The 19,161-nt window shown below is 38.9% G+C and overlaps 1 protein-coding gene and 1 long non-coding RNA gene across 2 annotated transcripts; both read right to left on the bottom strand.

Moving 5' to 3' along the window:
- Positions 1-127: 127 nt before the first annotated feature.
- LOC149048245 (uncharacterized) lies at positions 128-772 on the bottom strand. The gene is made up of 2 exons (XR_016184796.1): positions 652-772; positions 128-483 (listed from the first exon to the last, which is right to left on the bottom strand). It is a non-coding gene; the product is annotated as an uncharacterized LOC149048245 (long non-coding RNA).
- Positions 773-11,906: 11,134 nt separating this feature from the next.
- LOC149048244 (retinoschisin-like) lies at positions 11,907-15,588 on the bottom strand. Its single transcript, XM_089199008.1, has 5 exons — positions 15,208-15,588; positions 14,554-14,602; positions 13,922-14,265; positions 13,510-13,648; positions 11,907-12,041 (listed from the first exon to the last, which is right to left on the bottom strand). The coding sequence occupies exons 1-4, from the start codon at positions 15,547-15,549 to the stop codon at positions 13,511-13,513; spliced, it is 873 nt and encodes a 290-aa protein (XP_089055134.1). The 5' UTR covers positions 15,550-15,588; the 3' UTR covers positions 11,907-12,041; position 13,510.
- Between the last annotated feature and the right edge of the window lie 3,573 nt (positions 15,589-19,161).

The following is a 19,161-nucleotide window of genomic DNA, read 5'->3' as shown; positions in this document are numbered from 1 at the left end:
AAGAGGTCATAGTTTTCACTAAAATCAGGATGTAAATCTTCATGAGATCCAATCCTTGAGCGGAATTGGTCAACGGAGATCCCCATATTTACTTGTGTGCTTGAGCGAGCAACAACATCAATCCAACTAACTAGAAACTCAGTTTATTAAAATAGATAACACTCTTGACAGTTCAAGGCAAACAATAGTTTCTTTCAGTTTGTGACACTTTGAGACACTCGTGGGACATTTTGAGACACTCGTGAGACACTTTGAGACACCCTGAGACTCTTTGAAGCGCAACCCGCACAAATACATTCAAGCCGACAAATGTTGGCTTGCGAGAGTACAATGACTCCTTTCAATCTGACACAACCCGCACCGAAGGTCCAAGCCGATAAATTTTGGCTTGTGAAAGCGTAAAAGCTCCTGTGCAACCTGCACTGAACACAAGCCGCGTTTCAGCGTGTTGACTTACGTGAAAAAATCTTTTGTTATAGACACCTGAAGAAATAACGAAACAAACGCCTCAGATTATGAAAGAAAGAACACAAACCAGGTGTACAAACGTAATCGCCTTTCGTGAGAGCTTAATCGTGAAGCTCCCACAACAAAATTGAAAAGTTAAAGCACGCAAAGAACCCGTGAAAATATGAAATGACTTATCCTTACCTTGGAAACAAAAATCCCCAAGAAGCAAACATGAAATTCCGAATAAGTTTTCCAAAACCCAACGACTGAGAAGAGAAATGGCCGCCGTACAATACACTATGAAAAACGCCGACTGGAATCCAGTCTTCACGGCTCACTGAACGCAAATAGAAACCACGTGACAAGCACTTCTCTCTCGTGGACAAATAAATAAAGAAATAAATTTCGCGGGCGTTGACTAAGTGTGGGAAATCCCACACAAATATAGGATGTAGTTAATCTCAAAATGGCGAAAGAAATCCTGAAATTTCAGGGAATGGTTGTCCCGATTGGATCACGTGAGTCAGTTACGAAGTTCTCCTTCTTGTACTTGTTGGAGAACCAAATTTATATATCCCGCATTTTCGATGTTGTCACTTTGAAATAGTGTTAGATTTTATCAATTAGCCTATTATTAAGAGCACGTGTGATGATTACTAACTGGATACACCACACATCATCGATTGTGTGGTCAGCAAATCCGTTTGTAAATTGATCGCAGCAGAAAAAAGACTGAAGAGGTACTCAGTTTTACAACAAGACTCAATGATGACATTCGCTTGGAACAGCCTCGTTCTCGGTGTTTCGCCGGTCATGCCCTTGAGACCCTGGGGCGAGGAAAGAAGGAAGAAGATAAATGCTAGGAATGAGTTTGCCCCGGGATGTCTTGAGGAAGTTTTGATAGTGTGGCCCAAAACTGTTTATGAATGCTGAGGGAAATCTCAAAGAAAGCTTCAATTAGTATATTTCTTCTTTCAATAATTTGCAGTAATTGTCGGAAGAGACATAAAGCTACCATTGAGGAGTCGGCTTGAGCTCCAGATGTAGGGAATAAGGCCGGTAGCGACTCAAACAGCTCACCACACCTACACAAGCGGTAAATCCTAATATGTAAATATGGGATATCGCATGGTACAATTGATCTCGGAGAGAATGAAATTGAAACTTCTAAACGAAACGTAGTCGGACACAGACAGATGCAGCCGGAGGGAGATCGATGAGAGAAATGAGTGAAGAACGACTGAAAAATTGGAATAAACGGAGAGGTATAGACAGAGAAAGAGGGGAACATATATGGGGAGGGGGGGCGAGACTGTTTGGAGATGAATTGCTGAAGGAGGTGAAGAAATGACGGTGACTTCTCGTGATTTACCTTTTCTATCACGTTCTTTTTACAGGGCTCCTAACGAGGTTGCTGCGGCAGCTCTTTACGCCCACGAGGAAGTGCCGTCGACAACAGGAATCGACGTTAGCCATGTTCAGACAGACACACTGTGGACTCCTCGGTTATGTCCCACTGATAAATTAGAAAGTAGTGGAGAAGAAGGGGAATCACACCTGACGGTTAAGAGCAATTGTAGAGCTTCCGTTCAGGTTTTTAACTCTGCAATGGAAAACCTTGCACAGGTATCAGGGCAAAAAAAAAGTTGATCAGCTGCAATATCAGCTGAAAAGCTGGGATGCATATACTGATGTAGAACGAGAAAAATTCGTTTGTAAAGTGACTGAGGCATGCAGGTTGGTTTGCAATGTCACAGCACCAAATGATAGAGAGAAGCTGCCTCAAGCTCTCCAGGGAGAAAAAGTGAACGGCACGACTGCTGACCCTGGTCTAGAGGCGTTAGTCGCGGCTTATAGGAGAGCGCCATCTCACATGCTAAGGACACAGATCCTTAGTATATACGCGAATAGGTTTAAAGTAAGCGAGTTGAAGGCTCTTCATCTACCTTTTGAAAATGTAAGTGATAGGCAAATAAAAAGCCAGAGTGCATAGTTCTTCTTAAGGCCCCGATATCCCAGTAGCCAAGATACTACAGCATCGAGTTCGATCAGATGATTTACATCTCGCCCTTACTGCTATCAGGATGTGGCATTTGGAAGCCGAAAACTCAAGCTTGAAAGTGGTGAAGAATTAGTGATGCCAAACATAGTGCGTACCGTTGCAAGATGTACCATCATTAAACAGTACCTTGATTTTTGCAAAGAAGAAAATTTCAGTCCTATAAGTCGCGCCACTTTGTGGAGGATTCTTGAGGTTCAGGAAGCCTCCTAGAGAAAATCTCTTAAAGGTCTTGATAACACGGTGGCAGATGGCGTCAATGGTTTTGAAGCACTTCACAAGATTGTAGACGAATTGGAAGAAGTGGGGGCGAACAAGGAGTGGTGTGCGCAAACGTGCACAAGGCTGAAAGAGGCTAAGTTACACTATCGAGATGAAAGCATTCGCCCTGAGTGATCCCACTGACGTTGAATATTGCACAGATTGTAGCCACGACCATAATATTTCATGTAACGTCTGTGAGGCACTGAAGGAGGCTATAAAGGAAATTCATTCTGCCATTGAAAAGTATTCCTCCAAGATAAATATTTAAGGGAAGGAGGACGATCTTCGACAAGATGCACTTGTCGCTGAAGAGAAAGTCAATGAGTGGAAGGCACACGTTATGCGCGCCCACAATCAGGAAAAATGCAAGCAAAGCATCCTGCTTTCTCTTCCGGAGGACAAAGTTTTTATATTATCTGACTAGGCAATGAACTTTTTGCAAATAAAATTTCGCGGAAAGCAATCAGAGTGGTTTGCAAAGAGAGGCATAACTTGGCATTTATGCAGTGTCATTGTCAAGAAAGGAGGGAAGCTAGAGGTCTCCTTTTGCGCTCACCTGTTAAACAGTTGCAGCCAGGATTGGTTCGCTGTTCCCTCAATCCTCGAGCAACTCATCACTGTCTTGTCACTTCATCACTGTCACTGAAAATAATCCATTCAACCATTACAAAGGTGTACCTAAGGTCAGACGAAGCAGGTTGTTATCACAACAGCAGTCTCCTAGCGGCCCTCCGAGATGTCGGAAGTCGTCAGGGAATTGACGTCGTGAGATATGATTTTTCGGAACCACAGCACGGTAAGGATGTTTGCGACAGGATTTTATGAAAGCCACGAGAGATGGATAAGACGACCAAGCACTGCGGGAGAATTGACGATGTCGGTGGCACCTTCGAATGTCCCCATCCCCAATGCTCAAAGGAATTCCTTAGTCGTGCAGAGCTGGAAACTCGTCTAAGTGTGACTGCAGATCACAGCCCAGTGAAGACGGTACAGAGGAGCGTGTATGACCACTTAGGAATCGATTGGGTTCAGCGTTTCCAGAGCATTCCACTAGATTTCAAAAGAAAGTCTCGCCTCCAGAAAGAAGTTCAAATTGAAACCACAACCGCGGTAAACTCGCTCCGAATGGGTTGGGGACTTCACAAACCTAAAGGCGGACAAAGACGCTTTTCTGACAAAGTCCGTGGCTACTTACAGAAAAAGTTTGACATTGGTCAAAAATTGGGTGGAAGGAAGATCCTGCACAAGTAGCTAACGATATGCGCAATGCTCGCAACACCGATGGCTCCCTAATGTTTGGTAGAATGGAATGGCTTTCAAAGTTCAAATCCAGAGATTTTTTTCGCGACTCTCTACGAAGAGAAAGCAATCAGATGGCAAGGAAACCTCCAGCGATGACGACGAGCCTGGCGATAATGAAGAGCAGCTGAAGAGTATGCCTCGCTAACAGATGAACAAATGCTCGAGAAAGCCAATGTAGCCTTAGAGTCTGAAATTGGTGTCAAGCATCCAGTGATGTATGATGTCTACAACCTTTGCGAAATGGCATTTGAAAACAGACTCTGAAATGAAATGCTAAGAGTTTAGACATCACAAATTTAAAGCAAATAGAACACTTCTCGCAAACAAAATACACCCAGTTACAACTGAGTTGAAACTTAATGCGGTTCTATTTGCTTTCGAATTTGTGATGCCTTGAAGCAGTTGTTGACATAATAATATGATGCACTAAAGCTGAATAACAGTACGATTTCAATTGTTAATTAGATGTTAAAGAAGGCGCTTCTTTTCAGTTACGAAGGCAGATAACAGAACCTTCTCTAACCCTGCAGTTCTTCCCAGTCTACTGTGACTGAAAACCGTACCCTGCTATCCTCACAAGTATCTTTTGTAGCTCTGGTTCTTCCATTTTTCACGCATTTTCCTCGGTGTTTACCGGCAATTCCACCATGGAAAAACTACTACCGCCAGCACGACCAAGCTTACGAGTGACTTCGTTGCGCCGCCGTGGAAAGTGCAAAAAAATATATATATGAGAGTGTAAACTAGCACAAAGTGGGGAGAGTATAAAACAACAACGTATATAAGTCTTAGAATTAGAAGTTCGAACTTTCCTTAAAAATCGCGAAAAAAAATGTACGCTGCCCTGAGGCTTCTCCGTGTCTACAATGGCAAATTATTCAAGTTGCTTGAAATTATATGCGCATGCGCAGCCGTTTGACCAATATGTTGGTGTTATTAAAGGATTTCAATATATATGCGTTATTGACCAAGCGTGAGGTCAATATGGCGGGATATTAGCCAAGTTCTGTTCTTGCGAACAGAAAAAAAGTTCTTATGAACCGAAACAAAGTCGAAGTCCGTAAAAGCGGGGGAAAAAGAACGAGGCTGATATCCAGCCATCTTGACTGAACGAGATTTTTTAAGAGAACTGGGCGAGAAAGCCAACTGTGTTTGTAATACAGTAAAACCGGGTGAGTTCTTTATGTTTTCTTCGTTATGACCTTCCTCTGCCGAATTTTTGCGACTACATCGCAAACATTGAGATGGGTCATCTTGCCTATTTAGGTAGCCAATCAGAGAACAGGATTCGCTTCACACTGCCCACGGGCACTGCCAGCGATATGATAACAAAGCTTAGCGACTTCGTCTGATCAAATAAATGATAAGGCAATTTGGTTTTATAAACTGAGTCGGTAACGTAAATTTGCAATAGTAGAGTTTCAAAGCTGACATTCGAGCGTTAGCCCTTCGTCAGAGCGAGAGACGAAGGGCTAACACTTGAAACGTCTCCTTTAAAATTCTTTACTGTGGCCAATTTACGTTATCAACTTAGTTGGTAAAACCAAATTACGTTGTTATACTCTCCCACCGACGCAGCAACACAGTTTCTTTGGAAACTCACCCCTTTAATCAATCAAATAACGCTCTCCCAAGAGAGGGTTGTCGCTTTTGCGGGTGGCCGGTGCGTGTAAGTCGACCGATATTTTGAATCCCTCCCAAAAGAAATAAGAATAAGGCCAGAATGGATGAAAAGCGGAGTGCCTCTCAGGCCAATGCAGGAGAATTTGGAAACTGTTGCTACTCGAACAGGTAGGTATTTGCTCTTTGCTCTCGCTGGTGGCTCTTTAATGGAGATCAGTCGACTTTTCTGTGAACTTTATTGGCCTCTGAGTGACGACGGTTGGCGCTTGGGACCGGTTGGGCTGACCTGCCATTTTTATTTGTTGTAGTTTACAACACTCGGTACAAAGGATGGCCAGAATAGACTAGGCGGCCATGGAATAAAGGTAAGTGACGCTTTTTACGTAACATTTTTCGATTTTGCTATCACTATTATTTTTTATCACTTACATATCTTATGGCACACGCGAATGCTTAAAATTCAATCTTCATTCATCCCACAATCGTGCAATATTAAGGGAATATCAACTTCAGTGAACTTAGGAATGATTTTAATACCAATAAACAAAGGGATAGATGTCATACCGAGAAAATTTTGGCTTGAACTACCCTAGTTGATACACATATTCAGCACGTCAGATATTCCTGTCAAAGACCTTTAAGCCCTGAAATAACACGCAGTATGCTTGGGCAGCCTGTGGCTAGAGATAACATTAAAGAAAATTTCTTGACTACAATGCGATCCGCCAAAGGTATAGTTTCTCGACCCCGATTGCATAGTCTAAAATTTGCTTCTCGCTGGATCATGGAATTGCAATAGGACACTTTTTGAGCAAGCGCGACCTTCTCATTTGTTAGTTTTATGCCTATCTCGAGAACAGCAGCACTATTATCTGAAACCTTTCTAGACAAACGGCAAAAATTTTGCTACACAATAAAAATTGCCATGCTGCTGAAGATAGCATTGATCATGATAACGATTACGAAACCATTACAGAAGGTGACGAAGATAATCATGATGATGGTAACTATGACGATGTCAATCAGATGACAATGACGACAACTAATAAAAGGCAGTTACGGAGAATGGTGATAATTTTTTTTTGTTACTAAATGTTCATTTTTACAACTCAGACCCTAAAATACTAAAATTCATTTTACACGTCTGACAGATATATGAAAGTAGTTTATACAATGCTGATGTTAATTAAATTAAGCTACCTCGCAATGCACACATTATTTTGGGACATACACACATTACTTCCTTAAAATATGCCAGTCTAGACTTAAATATGCAAAGCACAATGTTTTTTGATGCAACTCAACAGGTTAATATAAATTAAACTGAAAACATTCATTCTAATTCATAGTTATTAAACCATATGAGCTATAGGTAGTTGTGTAAATATGACCTGAAAAAACTCATTTATTCATCATTTCACGAGTTTATTACGAACCAACATAATAACCAGTTCCCACTTGGCTTGTCAGCTCAGTTGGAAGAGCACTACACCGGTATCGCAAAGGTCATAGGTTCAAATCCTGTATAGGCCTGAGTTTTTTTCAGGTCATATTTTCACTACCGCTAAGAAGTGTTTATTGCGGCGAAGATCGCTCTTCATATTCATTTCATATGAGCTACACTAGTTTATGGAAGCTAGTAGGCTAATGCTAACACAGAGACATGGATGACATTAATAGACATGGAAAGAAAGCTGAAAGAAGATCAGGACGATGATGAAGTCACCTAAATATAACCTTTAAGTTTAGGTGGCTCTTAGATTTTGTAGTGTAACCACACCCGCTTTATTGATAAATCAATTCCAATAGCGGCTAGCCATGTAGGCAATGCGTGTCATTCAGCCTCAATGCTCTACGGAGATAGGCAAGATGTCAGTCGAAAATTCGAGACCTACCTATAACAGCATTGTACTTAAATTTTATGGTGACTCAATATTTAGCCGTCAAACATTGATTCACCAAATGTTACTTATTTAAATGACGTGGGCTTTCACACTTTTCTATTAACAATCATAACTTTCTTTTCCAATTATTTAAAACTAACGCTTCGCAGTGTGTTCGCTTGTTTAAATATCTTGTAACAAAGTACTTTGAATATTCCTCTTTCTAGATCTGCTTTCAACTATTCCATCCTGGAAGTACACGCGTCAGAAGGTTGATGGCTCTCACGCGAACTGCACGAATTTTCCAGCAATACACCAATGGATTTATGCAGGAATTACACAGACTTATAGAAATTGATACACTCATGCCCAAGGCTAATGATGGACTGGGGTTAGGTGACTTACGGAAAAAAGAAAGAGATGATGCCATAGGGAGCGTAGCAGATAAGCATTATTACGAATATATACAGGGAATTAAACGCCAGCTTACTCGCGCGCGCAAATCGTACCAATTGGTTATTTTGATTTTCAATTTCAGCCTCGTCGAAGATTTGATTCTGATGATGACGCGCTATTTTGTAGATCTTAATATAAGCGCATGTAGTAATTACAATTTTAAATAATATGAAAGAAGAGCTAACAATATCATTTAAAGAAAAAACCATTGATGTCAGAGCCATAAAAAAAGACCAAATCCAGACAGTTGCTACTACGATGAGTGCTCTCACTGCGGTTACCAACTCGTGATATCGTAGATGAAGTGACAGCCCAAGATATCTATCCACAGCTATGACTGCGATAGAGTTGAGGGATACCCCAGAGAGAAAAAGAGCGAAGAACCCCACTGTCTTGCTGATGTCGCACTCCAGGTTACTATCATAATCATTACTCTGATTGTTTAATCTGATCAAAATTATTGCCCTAAAGACTGCAGAGAGGGACACGACGACCAAACCAACCAGCAAATCAGACACAGCCAGATTGATAGAGAAAATTCTTGAGGGAGGAGCTATGCTCGGGGTAGTCCAACAGGAGTAAATGACGATAGAATTGCCAATAATTGTTAGAAAGAAAGACATGGCGGTAAAAACCTAGAACTTAAGTTGATGCTTTTCTACATGTTCAATCAAATATAAATATAGATATAAACTAACAGAGTTTGATCTCTCCTATTTCTACCACTCATTCTCTAGCGTTCTCAAATATCTCGACTCCGTCTCAGACCCACCAAATGCCAAAAAAAAGGGTTGGCGCAGGCGCAGACTGCATTTGAAATTATGAATGAGTTTTCATTGGGAAAATACGGATCTTAAACGTGTTAGACAGCTTCTTATTTTCTTCATCTTTTTTTTTTTTTTTTTTTTTTCATAAATGACCCTCGCAGTATTTTCCCGCGCAATATTCTTTCTTTTTAAACCACATTCGAGGACTTTAAAGGTAGCACATAAGGTCCAGAAATGGTTCGGGGATGTTCACGACGATGGGAGACTCCATACGTATTGACGAAATCAACTAGTCATCCTAGTTAATCATCAAATAGAGACTCATCTTTAAATTATTAACATAAAGCTAAAAACTTCAGTTTTTGGCTCAAATCATGAATGTTACCTTCTTTCAGTCCACAAAATTATTTAAGAAGACTTAACTCAATTAACTATAACTGCATTGTTCTTTGGAGGACTTTGCAAGTATCATTTCTCCAAAGATACTGAAAATTTGGAAAATAGCCCATTCGTTTTATAAGTCAATATTCGCAGTAACGCCGCTAACTATTCTTCACACGCGATTATTAATAGACTGATGAAAACCTGAAATTGCACCATAGTCTAACTTCACAAGGATAAAGGGATAGGCACATTGCCAAGACAGATAAGACAGATGGTAAATTTGCACTTCTAACGTGGGAAAGATAATTATTTTACCAGAAAGATGTCACAAATAAAATCGAATAAAATAAAATCTCAGGTCAGAGGCTTTCGTGTTCTGATATTCTACTACCGCCCAAAAGAGAATTCATCAGTAAGCTTAGTCCCCATCTCGTGATGAAGCAAAGATCGTAGCTTTTCCGTCCTTTATTTCGATGCGTTCCGGTGGATAAACAGATACACACTTTTTGAAGATGCCCACTTCTTATGTGGCTCATTACTAAACTAGATAAGACAAATTTTTGTTACCTTTTTGACTTAAAATTGAGTGTAAATAGCTTCTTTATCACATTCCGGTTCTTTTCCTTCGTCAAGAGGGAAGAATCCTCGGTCGTTTAACTCGCAGGTTCCCTTGGTTTTGGAAACTTTTCTGAAATTTGTTGAAACGCATCGAGGGTCTCTCTGACATGGCAAACCACAGGATACCAAGCTTGCAAGGTGAAATGTTTTAAGCGTGACGCGATGATTGTGAGTTATCACAGGACAAGAAAGAGACGCTTCCTTACAAAGAAATGCTTCAGATGCTACGACTTTGGGCATTGATAACACAACTAGAACAGCACCCAGATAAAAATTCATTTCGTTCTGTTTTTTTGGTCGACACTGCGCCTTAGGTGCGTATAATCAGCTTTATAACAGTTTCGGGAAGATTTTAATTAAATACCTGAATAACGAAAAGAAATTCATATGAAGAGGACGCAGTTTATAACTAATTTGAATATAAAATCATGTTGCGGCAACAGTCGGTATGATTGTTTTTTCACGAGGAAAAATAGCAATAGAAAACCATTGTTTACCTGTGGCCATGTCTTCTGCAGTTGCAAATGTTGTATACGTGAGTTTAATCTTTATTCAATAAACAGCAACGAGACAAAATTTAAAATTGAGCTCTCCGATAATACAATACGTGCACTGTCAAAATGACATTAAAGTTTACGTTAGTCCAAATTGTAACCTGGCTCAATGAATGTAAAAGTAACCAGAAATAAAATCAAAATTGCGCCGATATCGCAAACGCCTTCAGGGCTTTTTCTTGAGCTTCAAAGACTACGTCATATCCCACCATGAGTGAGCTGCTCTTGGCGGACAAAGCCATGCTCACAAGCCGTTTTCCTGCACGAAGAATTACAGGTTCGAATCCTACTAAAAACACGTGTCACAATTTGATTAATGAAGAAACTATAATGTCAGACTCGTCCATTGTAAAAATTCCGAGACTTTCAATGATTTCGTGATGGTTTTATGTGTTTCCATAAATCTCTCATGGCCATATTTGCTCTAAAAAGTAGAAACCTTTAGGGTTGTAATAACTTCCTTTATTGTGCAATTATTTCTCAACAATTCCTGAGCGTTAAATCTGACTAGTTGACTACCATTTACTCGCAAGGTTTATTTGCTTACAAATTTAACTGGGGGTACTTACTTTATTCAATAATTTTATCAGTCACAACTGCTAAAAACTTCTTAACGGCATGCAAACTCGTCAAAGGTTTCTTGTCGCTTAATGAACACACGTGTCTCTTTCCTACGATACAAGATTTATTACTTTCATTGTTAAAGTGGTGAAGAGAGTATAATATATTATACATTTTTACGAGAGATTGTTTTTTTTCACAATCGGTTCTCGTTAGGCACTGATCGAGGTTGATCGAACACGAGTCTCCAAAAGAACACGTTCTCTCGTTCGTTTTTACAGGTGCGTCTTAATGTGCTGCCATTGGTGCATATCCCTCACATCACGAATTATAACGACTATTAAGCTAAATGAGTAAAGATTTGGTAAAGCATTTGACAATAAAAATCTGCGATAAAATATTATAAAGCATGACACGACGTTTCGACGTTTCCAGAACGTTATTATCAAGTAAACTAAAATGATAAAATCGAGTATATCTATAAAAAGAAGCGGTGAATAAATTACAAAGCGTTAAAAGTTAAACAAAGAGTTTGGCCCTAATGGAATCGCTCTGGGTGTTTAAATTGGGCCTTATTGTTCTTATGTACAACATTTCATAAACAAGACAATCCCATTTCGTGCCACATTTTTTGAGCATTCTAAACTGGCTCTCATTGAGTAAGTCAATGTTCCCATGGGCATCTCTCAGGTGGCGACCAATGGCAGAGTATCGATGATCAGCAATGCGTTGAAACAAATGGCGCGTCGTATATCCGACGTAATTTGAATCACACAAATCACATTTAAAACAGTAAACAACGCTATGCTGATTTACGATGCGTGGCTTGTTTAACTTTTAACGCTTTGTAATTTATTCACCGCTTCATTATATATATACTCGATTTTATTATTTTAGTTTACTTGATAATGACGTTCTGGAAACGTCGAAACGTCGTGTCATGCTTTATAATATTTTATCGCAGATTTTTATTGTCAAATATTAAGCTAAAACGACCAATAATTAATTAGTCAGCGAATCAAGCTGCTGTTGTACTTTGTAATCCACAAACAAAAATCATTTTGGATTAGTCATAGAAGGGATTGACTTGCAGTGACGTTTCTTGCAAACAGCTGTTATTCTATATGAAAAATAAGGAAACAAAAACGGTATTAACAAGCATGTAAAAGATAGTTTCTGGTTGTTTTTTTCTCGATTCCCCTGCCTTGACCGTCAGACTTTCAGGGTCTGATTGATAATTCACCTTTTCGACGTTAGATTTCACGCGTAGTGCCACGAGACTTCTAATAGTTACGATACGTAACCAACGATCATCGAATAGGCAATAATCTTTAAATGATTTATAAGCGCGAGTCCATGCCGGACTCGGTGGAGTTGTAAATCAAATGATTAAAAATATCCTACAATCCAAACGGCTGCAAAGCGTTAAAATTGTTCACAGTCTTCAAAAAAACTATATTGAGAATAAATATATCATGAATTATTGATTTGCCTGAAGTAGTGGCGTCGTCTTTTTCGAAATTTGGACACACTAATAGAACCATGTTTTCGACTGCGGAGGCGATTTCCACACACAAAGTTGTGAAATATCTGCTCACTAAAATGCCCCGTTTCTGCAGATATTTTTAGTTTCTACCCCATTCATAGAGTTGAAACCGTCTCAAATTTTGTGATCTGCTATTCTAAGCTACAACTGCTCTTGAAGATTGAACTGAATTTGGCAGGATTTCCCCTTTGCGTTACATAAAACATTCCACGCAATACGATATTAAACGAAATCCTGTGTGGGAATCCAGGCTTGATCACGGGTACGTTCTACAGCGATTCGTGGGCACTAATCTCCTATCAGGCGTGGTTTTATTGAACAATCAACTCGCTTAACGCCCTGAAATTACCTGAGAAGATACATCACAGTACTAAGAATTTTTTTTTATTACTCTATGGCGAGACAAATGGAAGCTATTTACGACAAAATGCCGAAACCGAAGTTCGGACTCGAGCCGTGGGTAGTTGACTCAAAGTTAAAACTTTTGCGGTTTCTTTACATCACAAGTCACGTGACACTACAAGTGCAACCTAACGCCGAAAACGTGAATTCTTCCCTTCAGTTATAACGTTTGTACTTTGAAACAACTAAAGAGAATTTGGTTTTCTATCAAAAACAAATAACGTATTTCAGTTTTAAAAAAAAAATTGGTGTTGGGGATGTTATGTGAAATGAGCTCTATCGATGACATATGACAATCACGCGCAAAACCCAAAGGGCAACTGGCCTTAAACCGGGGCTCGCTTTGGTTTCTGAGCACTACTAGCGCTCTTAACTCCCAGAAGTGATTAACAGGAAACTTTTTCCCAAAATATCCATACATATATCTAGCCTGATCTAACACCTAATTCTTGTACCTGATTTGCAAGGAATGTGCAGCAGCTAGACGGGAGAATTAGCATGAAGATCTTGGGAGCTAAAGGGTTAAATGTAATGTCAGTCCATTACAGCTTACCCTTACCCAACGCACACCTTCTGTCTCCCAGAATACGTTTTTCACAAAAATCTCGGCCATTGCTACACGATCGGACCAGCAGGTTACCTCAACAAGAATAAAGCTCAATCCTCATAGCGATCGCCCGATTCCATTCCATCGGAAGAACTCGAACATAGCGAACATAAATAAGCGGGTTAAGATCGTGGTAAACTACTGTGTCTCTGTTCTTGTTTCCTGGGAAAACCTAAGTAGAATATATTTGGGCGTAAAATTAACGAGCGTAATTTTTTTTTTTTTTTTTTTTTTTTTTTTTAACAGTACGAATTACTCTTAACCTATAACTTCCGTGAATGCTTTTTTGTAGGTTCAGTGACAGAGAGTATATGGCCCAGCCTAGTGTAACTGCTTTGTGGCTCAGGGGATGAGAATCAGAATGCAGAATACAAAAAGGTTCTATTCCTCATGGGGACTTTTTCTCCACAAAAAGGTTTTTTCAATTAAGCATATTTTTTCATACCGTGTCTGATATGTCTCCGTTTCGCTTGTAAACTCTGAAAGTTTGTCCATCATCGCCATATTGTAGCTTGTATTTAGTAACCCACCTACTGAAATCATGTCTCCCCTGCGTCGCTATGCCCATTACCCTTGTGGTTTGCTGAAGATCCACTTGCAGCCATTGGTTGGTGTTTTCCTCTCCAGCTACCCAGCCATCACCTCTAAGCGGGTTTTCGGATCCTTTGAAATGTAATCTAGCATTCGATGCGGCATGTTTAGAATTAAACACGGAGGAAGCGGTGATCTGTGAGTCAAAAATAGCACCGCTTTCCATGCCGAGGGGAACTGGGGCTTTTGGTGATTCACCTGAAATTGAGACAGAGAAATGCAATCGCACAGACATTGATTTGTTTTATCATGGAATAAAGGAGGATTTTGAAAACGGTTGAATAGAAATCAAGGAGGATTTTGAAAACGGTTGAATAGAAATCAAGGAGGATTTTTGTAAGGGTCCGCGAAGGTTCGCGAAGACGACAGATTCCGTAACTATTGGCAGAGAGACAAGAAGCAGCCGGGACAAGTAACTCATTGTAATTTAAACACGTAGTCGTTGACTTTAATCTCAAGAATACCATTCAAACCAACGCTACTTACATTTGCAGTTGACGACTTTTAAATGTTCCTTGAAGGCCTGACAGTGGTGCTGAAAACAAAAAAATCATTCATTTTTTATTTTATTGGGAAATCAATAAGTCTTCCGGGTTCATCACCGTATGGAGACTGCACAAGTGAGCTAATTGAAGGCCTTTAGATTCATCTTGAAAGTTTTAGCTTCAAGCTAAAATTTTATTCTGAATTTTGTGTACTAAATCCGTATGACCTATTTTCGGTCCACCTGAATTTATTCAAGAACTTTCAACTTAAAATATATTTAACTTTATTGAGCTTCGGAGCAGTTTGCATATATTGACTCCAATGATACCGAGATTTAAATTCCCACTTAGCAAAAATTTCTCATTTTACTTTAAACGACAGTACAACATTTTGATCATCAGCACTCAGTGAAATGTGGTCCATTCGCCTTTAAAAGAAAAAGATGAAAAACCACCATTTTACCTGCATACACGTCAAACTAGTTTACGACCAAACGATAAAAACATTCAAAGAAACATATGACAGATGGAAATTTTTTACATCTGTCGTCGAAATATGAAGATTTTATGAGAAAGATACCACGAACTAAAGACAAGTGTCTCCAGGAATCAATAATACCTCCTTCTTGGTCTATTATCGAGACTTTTTTGTTACCTTCGTGTCGTAAAATTGAGTGTAAATCACTTTTTCGTCGTACTCCAGTTCGTTTCCTTTCTCAGTAAGGAGAGCTCCTCTGTCGTTCAACTCACAGGTTCCCTCACTTTTGAAAACTTTTCTGAAATTTGTTGAAACGCATCGAGGGTCTCTCTGACATAGCAAACTACAGGATATCAGGCTTGCCGAATGAAATGTTTTGAGCGTGAAGCCTTTAAGTCGGCGATGATTGTAAGTTATCACAGGATTAGAAAGAGGTGCTTCCTTACAAAGAAATGCTTGAGATGCTACGACTTCGGACATTAACAACACGATAAGTCCAGCACACAGAGTAAATTTCATTTTGATTTTCTGGTGATGACCTCGTCTACGGTATGCATACTCCTCAGCTTTAAAATTGTGTCGTAGGCGTTTTCATCAGATATCAACAAGGGGACGACATTGAATAATTTAAATGAAAGTTGAAGATTTTAATTATTATCTAACCAATCATAGCCGAATCGACTGGCTAATTGAAAGGATGCACTGAAAGCTGGATTACAGTAAGATTTCAATTGTTCATTAAATGTTAAAGAAGATGACATTTCCTAGTCAAGTAACAATCTCGTCAGCCATTTCTGTCTGAATAAACAAAGATCTTATTTGATTCAGAGATTTAAAATAATAAATGACCTCTGCCTTCTGTTAAATTTTTCTAGTTTATCAGTTGTTATCATATAGATTTTCCTGTTAACTATAGACTCCTCGATGTAGTTTTGAGATACTAATATTGTTATCTACCGTAGAAGTTTCTGAATAATTTATTAAGTACTCGAGCACACTTCCCGTAGACAAATTATACTCAGTTACAACTGAGTTGAAAATACTTACTAAATTACTGAATTATTTAGAAACTTCTAGATACCAGTTATTATGTCAACAACTACATCAAGGCATCACAAATTTGAAAGCAGATAGAACCGCATTAATTTTTAACTCAGTTGTAACTGGACATATTTTGTCTGCGAGAAGTGTTCTATTTGCTCTCAAATTTGTGATGTCTAAAATCTGAGCATTTCGTTTCGTTTCCTTCGATGAAAACTATTTTGTTTCATCACGCAAAAACACGCAGCCATATGCATCACCTGATCGCCGATTACAAATCAAGATTGACCTGTTTTTTTTTTTTAAGAAAGCTGGGCAAGAAAGCCAGCTGTGTTTGTAATATAGTAAACCCAGGCGGTTAGTTTATGTTTTCTTTGTTTTAACCTCCCTTTGCCGAGTTTTTGCGACTAAATCGCCAAAATTGTGATATGGGCCATCTTGCCCGCTTAAGTAGCCAATCAGAGAACAGGATTCGTCTCACACTGCCCATGGGCACTGCCAGCGATACGATAACAAATCTTAGCGACTTCGTCTGATAAAATGAATGATAAGGTAATTTGGTTTCATCAAGTGAGTCGATAACGAAAATTTGCAACAGTAAGAGTTTCAAAGCTGACGTTCGAGCGCTAGCCCCTCGTCAAAGCGAGAGACGAGAAACAATGATTATAACTACACACGGGCGATGCATTGATCTGCGAGTCAGTAATAACTACACTTTCCATACCTAGGGGAACTAAGACAGAGGAACACACACATACATATTCACAAATTTACTATTAATGACTGCAGATGTTTTCAACATCGATGGTTTCTCTGACATAGCAAACCACAGGATACCACGCTGGCAAAGTGAATTGTTTTGAACGTGAAGCCTTTAAGTCGGCGATGATTGTAAGTTATCACAGGACAAGAAAGAGATGCTTCCTTACAAAGAAATGCTTGAGATGCTACGACTTCGGAAATTAATAACACCATAAGTTCAGTACACAGAGTAAATTTCATTTTGATTTTCTGATGATGATCTCGTTTAAGGTATGCATACTCCCCAGCTTTGTAATTGTGTGGCAGGTGTTTTCATCAGAAGTCAACAAGGGGATGATATTGAATAATTTTAATGAAAGTTTGAGATTTTAATTATTATCTAACCAATCACAACCGAATCGACTGGCTAATTGAAAGGATGCACTAAAAGCTGGATAACAGTGCGATTTCAATTGTTAATTAGATGTTAAAGAAGATGACATTTCCGAGTCAAGTATTAATCTCGTCAGCCATTTCTGTCTGAATAAACAAAGATCTTATTTGATTCAGAGATTTAAAATAATAAATGACCTCTGCCGTTTATTAAATTTTTCTAGTTTATCAGTTGTTATCATATAGATTTCCCTGTTAACTATAGACTCCTCGATGTAGACGTTGAGATTCTAATATTGTTATCTACCGTAGGCAGTCTCTCTAATAGCGGTCCGGTGCGTTTCGGGTCGAAAAATTTATTTCTTTCAAACTTTGCCCAGGAAACTACCTTAGTCTAAAGGTAATCGAAACCACCTTGGTTTTTTAAATATAGCAAAATAATTTTTTTTCTGAGCGAAAATCGCTTCAGTGCTCAAACGTTAGTTCTGAATAACACCGAATATCAAAATGGCACAAATTGCCGAGCTCATCTTTTCACAAAATCCTGGTTCGTGGGTATTGTTTTTCTTCGCATATTTATATCAACCCTTTATGACAACAAAGCACATAAATTTTGGTTTTTTTAACGGTTTTTTTCACTTTAAATTTGTCTTTTGTTTGACACCTACTTTGACGCTACTGCCATGACCAGAAATATGCAACTTTTTATCTCGGCTCAGCGCAAAATTCCAACTTCTTTCCCAGGATATTTTTATCCAGACTGACTAAAATAGGGTAGAAGAGCGAACTTCTAGAATAGCCAGCTAACAAATTACGTGCATTTTCGAAAATTCGACCTAACATTGCACATGGAGCGGTCTAAAAAATAAACGAAACTTATACGGCCAACTTATGTTTGACCAGTGATTTGAGTCCATGAAAGCTTTTTTGAGAATTGCGATAGGATAAAACATCATTAAGTAAAGAAAAATCTTAATCTAGAAAAATACAGCCGCCGAAAGTTGACTCTTATCTCTAGGCGATCTATTGTTTCGGTTATCATTCAATTTACGAGGAAGGGGAAAAAACTTCAGAGGCAGGATAACTATGACAAGATTCAAATATTCAGAACATTTCGTGTTGTTCATTTAGAAACTGTTCAACTTAACAGCACTTAAAATGCAGTCCTTTTAATTCGAAAATGTAACTTTTAATCTAAGAAAACTTTCGCCACAAGAACATATTATGTGAAAGAGCCCTTCTTTTGCGTTCATAAACTATAAGTTCTCATAAAATCGCCAGAAAAAAAGACATTTTTCGATAAAAACTGGATTATTATTTTCCTGTAGATATAGAGAACGGCACAGAACTTCCATTGAAGTGAATTTTGTGTCACGCAGTGCAACCTTACGAAATTAAATTAGTCAGTTCGTTTGCAATAATTTTACTCACATGTAGTCGCGTAAATTTAGAAAGGCACCTAAACCAGCTACTTTTCAAAATCGTCTGTCATGTAAAAGTAACTGTTATCACTGTTGTAAATCTGTTAAAAGACATCGTTTAAACTCGGATAGATATTCAATTTTTCAAACTGTTTTGGGAGGCCGCTTAGCCAGAGAAAAACAACTTAATTTACAACTAATTTAGTTCATAAATAATTCAATTTAAGTTACACAAAATCTTAGTATTGATTTGGTTCACGATTTGCGAACAATACCATGGGAACTCCATGCTTTTTGTCGTGCTTTTCGAAATATAGAGGACCATGTGGTAGCTCAAGAGGTATTACACAGTCCGTGAGCCTTGGAAATTGTAATGAGTCAATTGTAAACCATCTAAGCTCTTGTCATTTATCTCGCGAAACGCTAACTGAGCATGAACTCATTTTAACCAGGGTGGGTATTTTTGAATTACCAGTTTCAAAGCTTAGCCAAACGATGATATGCCCAGACATCGACAAAAGTTGGGGAAGTACTG

Source organism: Pocillopora damicornis, chromosome 3 (assembly GCF_964200805.1).
Source record: "Pocillopora damicornis chromosome 3, jaPocDami1.2, whole genome shotgun sequence".
NCBI lineage: Eukaryota > Metazoa > Cnidaria > Anthozoa > Scleractinia > Pocilloporidae > Pocillopora > Pocillopora damicornis.
The sequence above is the reverse complement of the archived record's forward strand: the minus strand, read 5'-3'. Positions and strand labels throughout refer to the sequence as shown.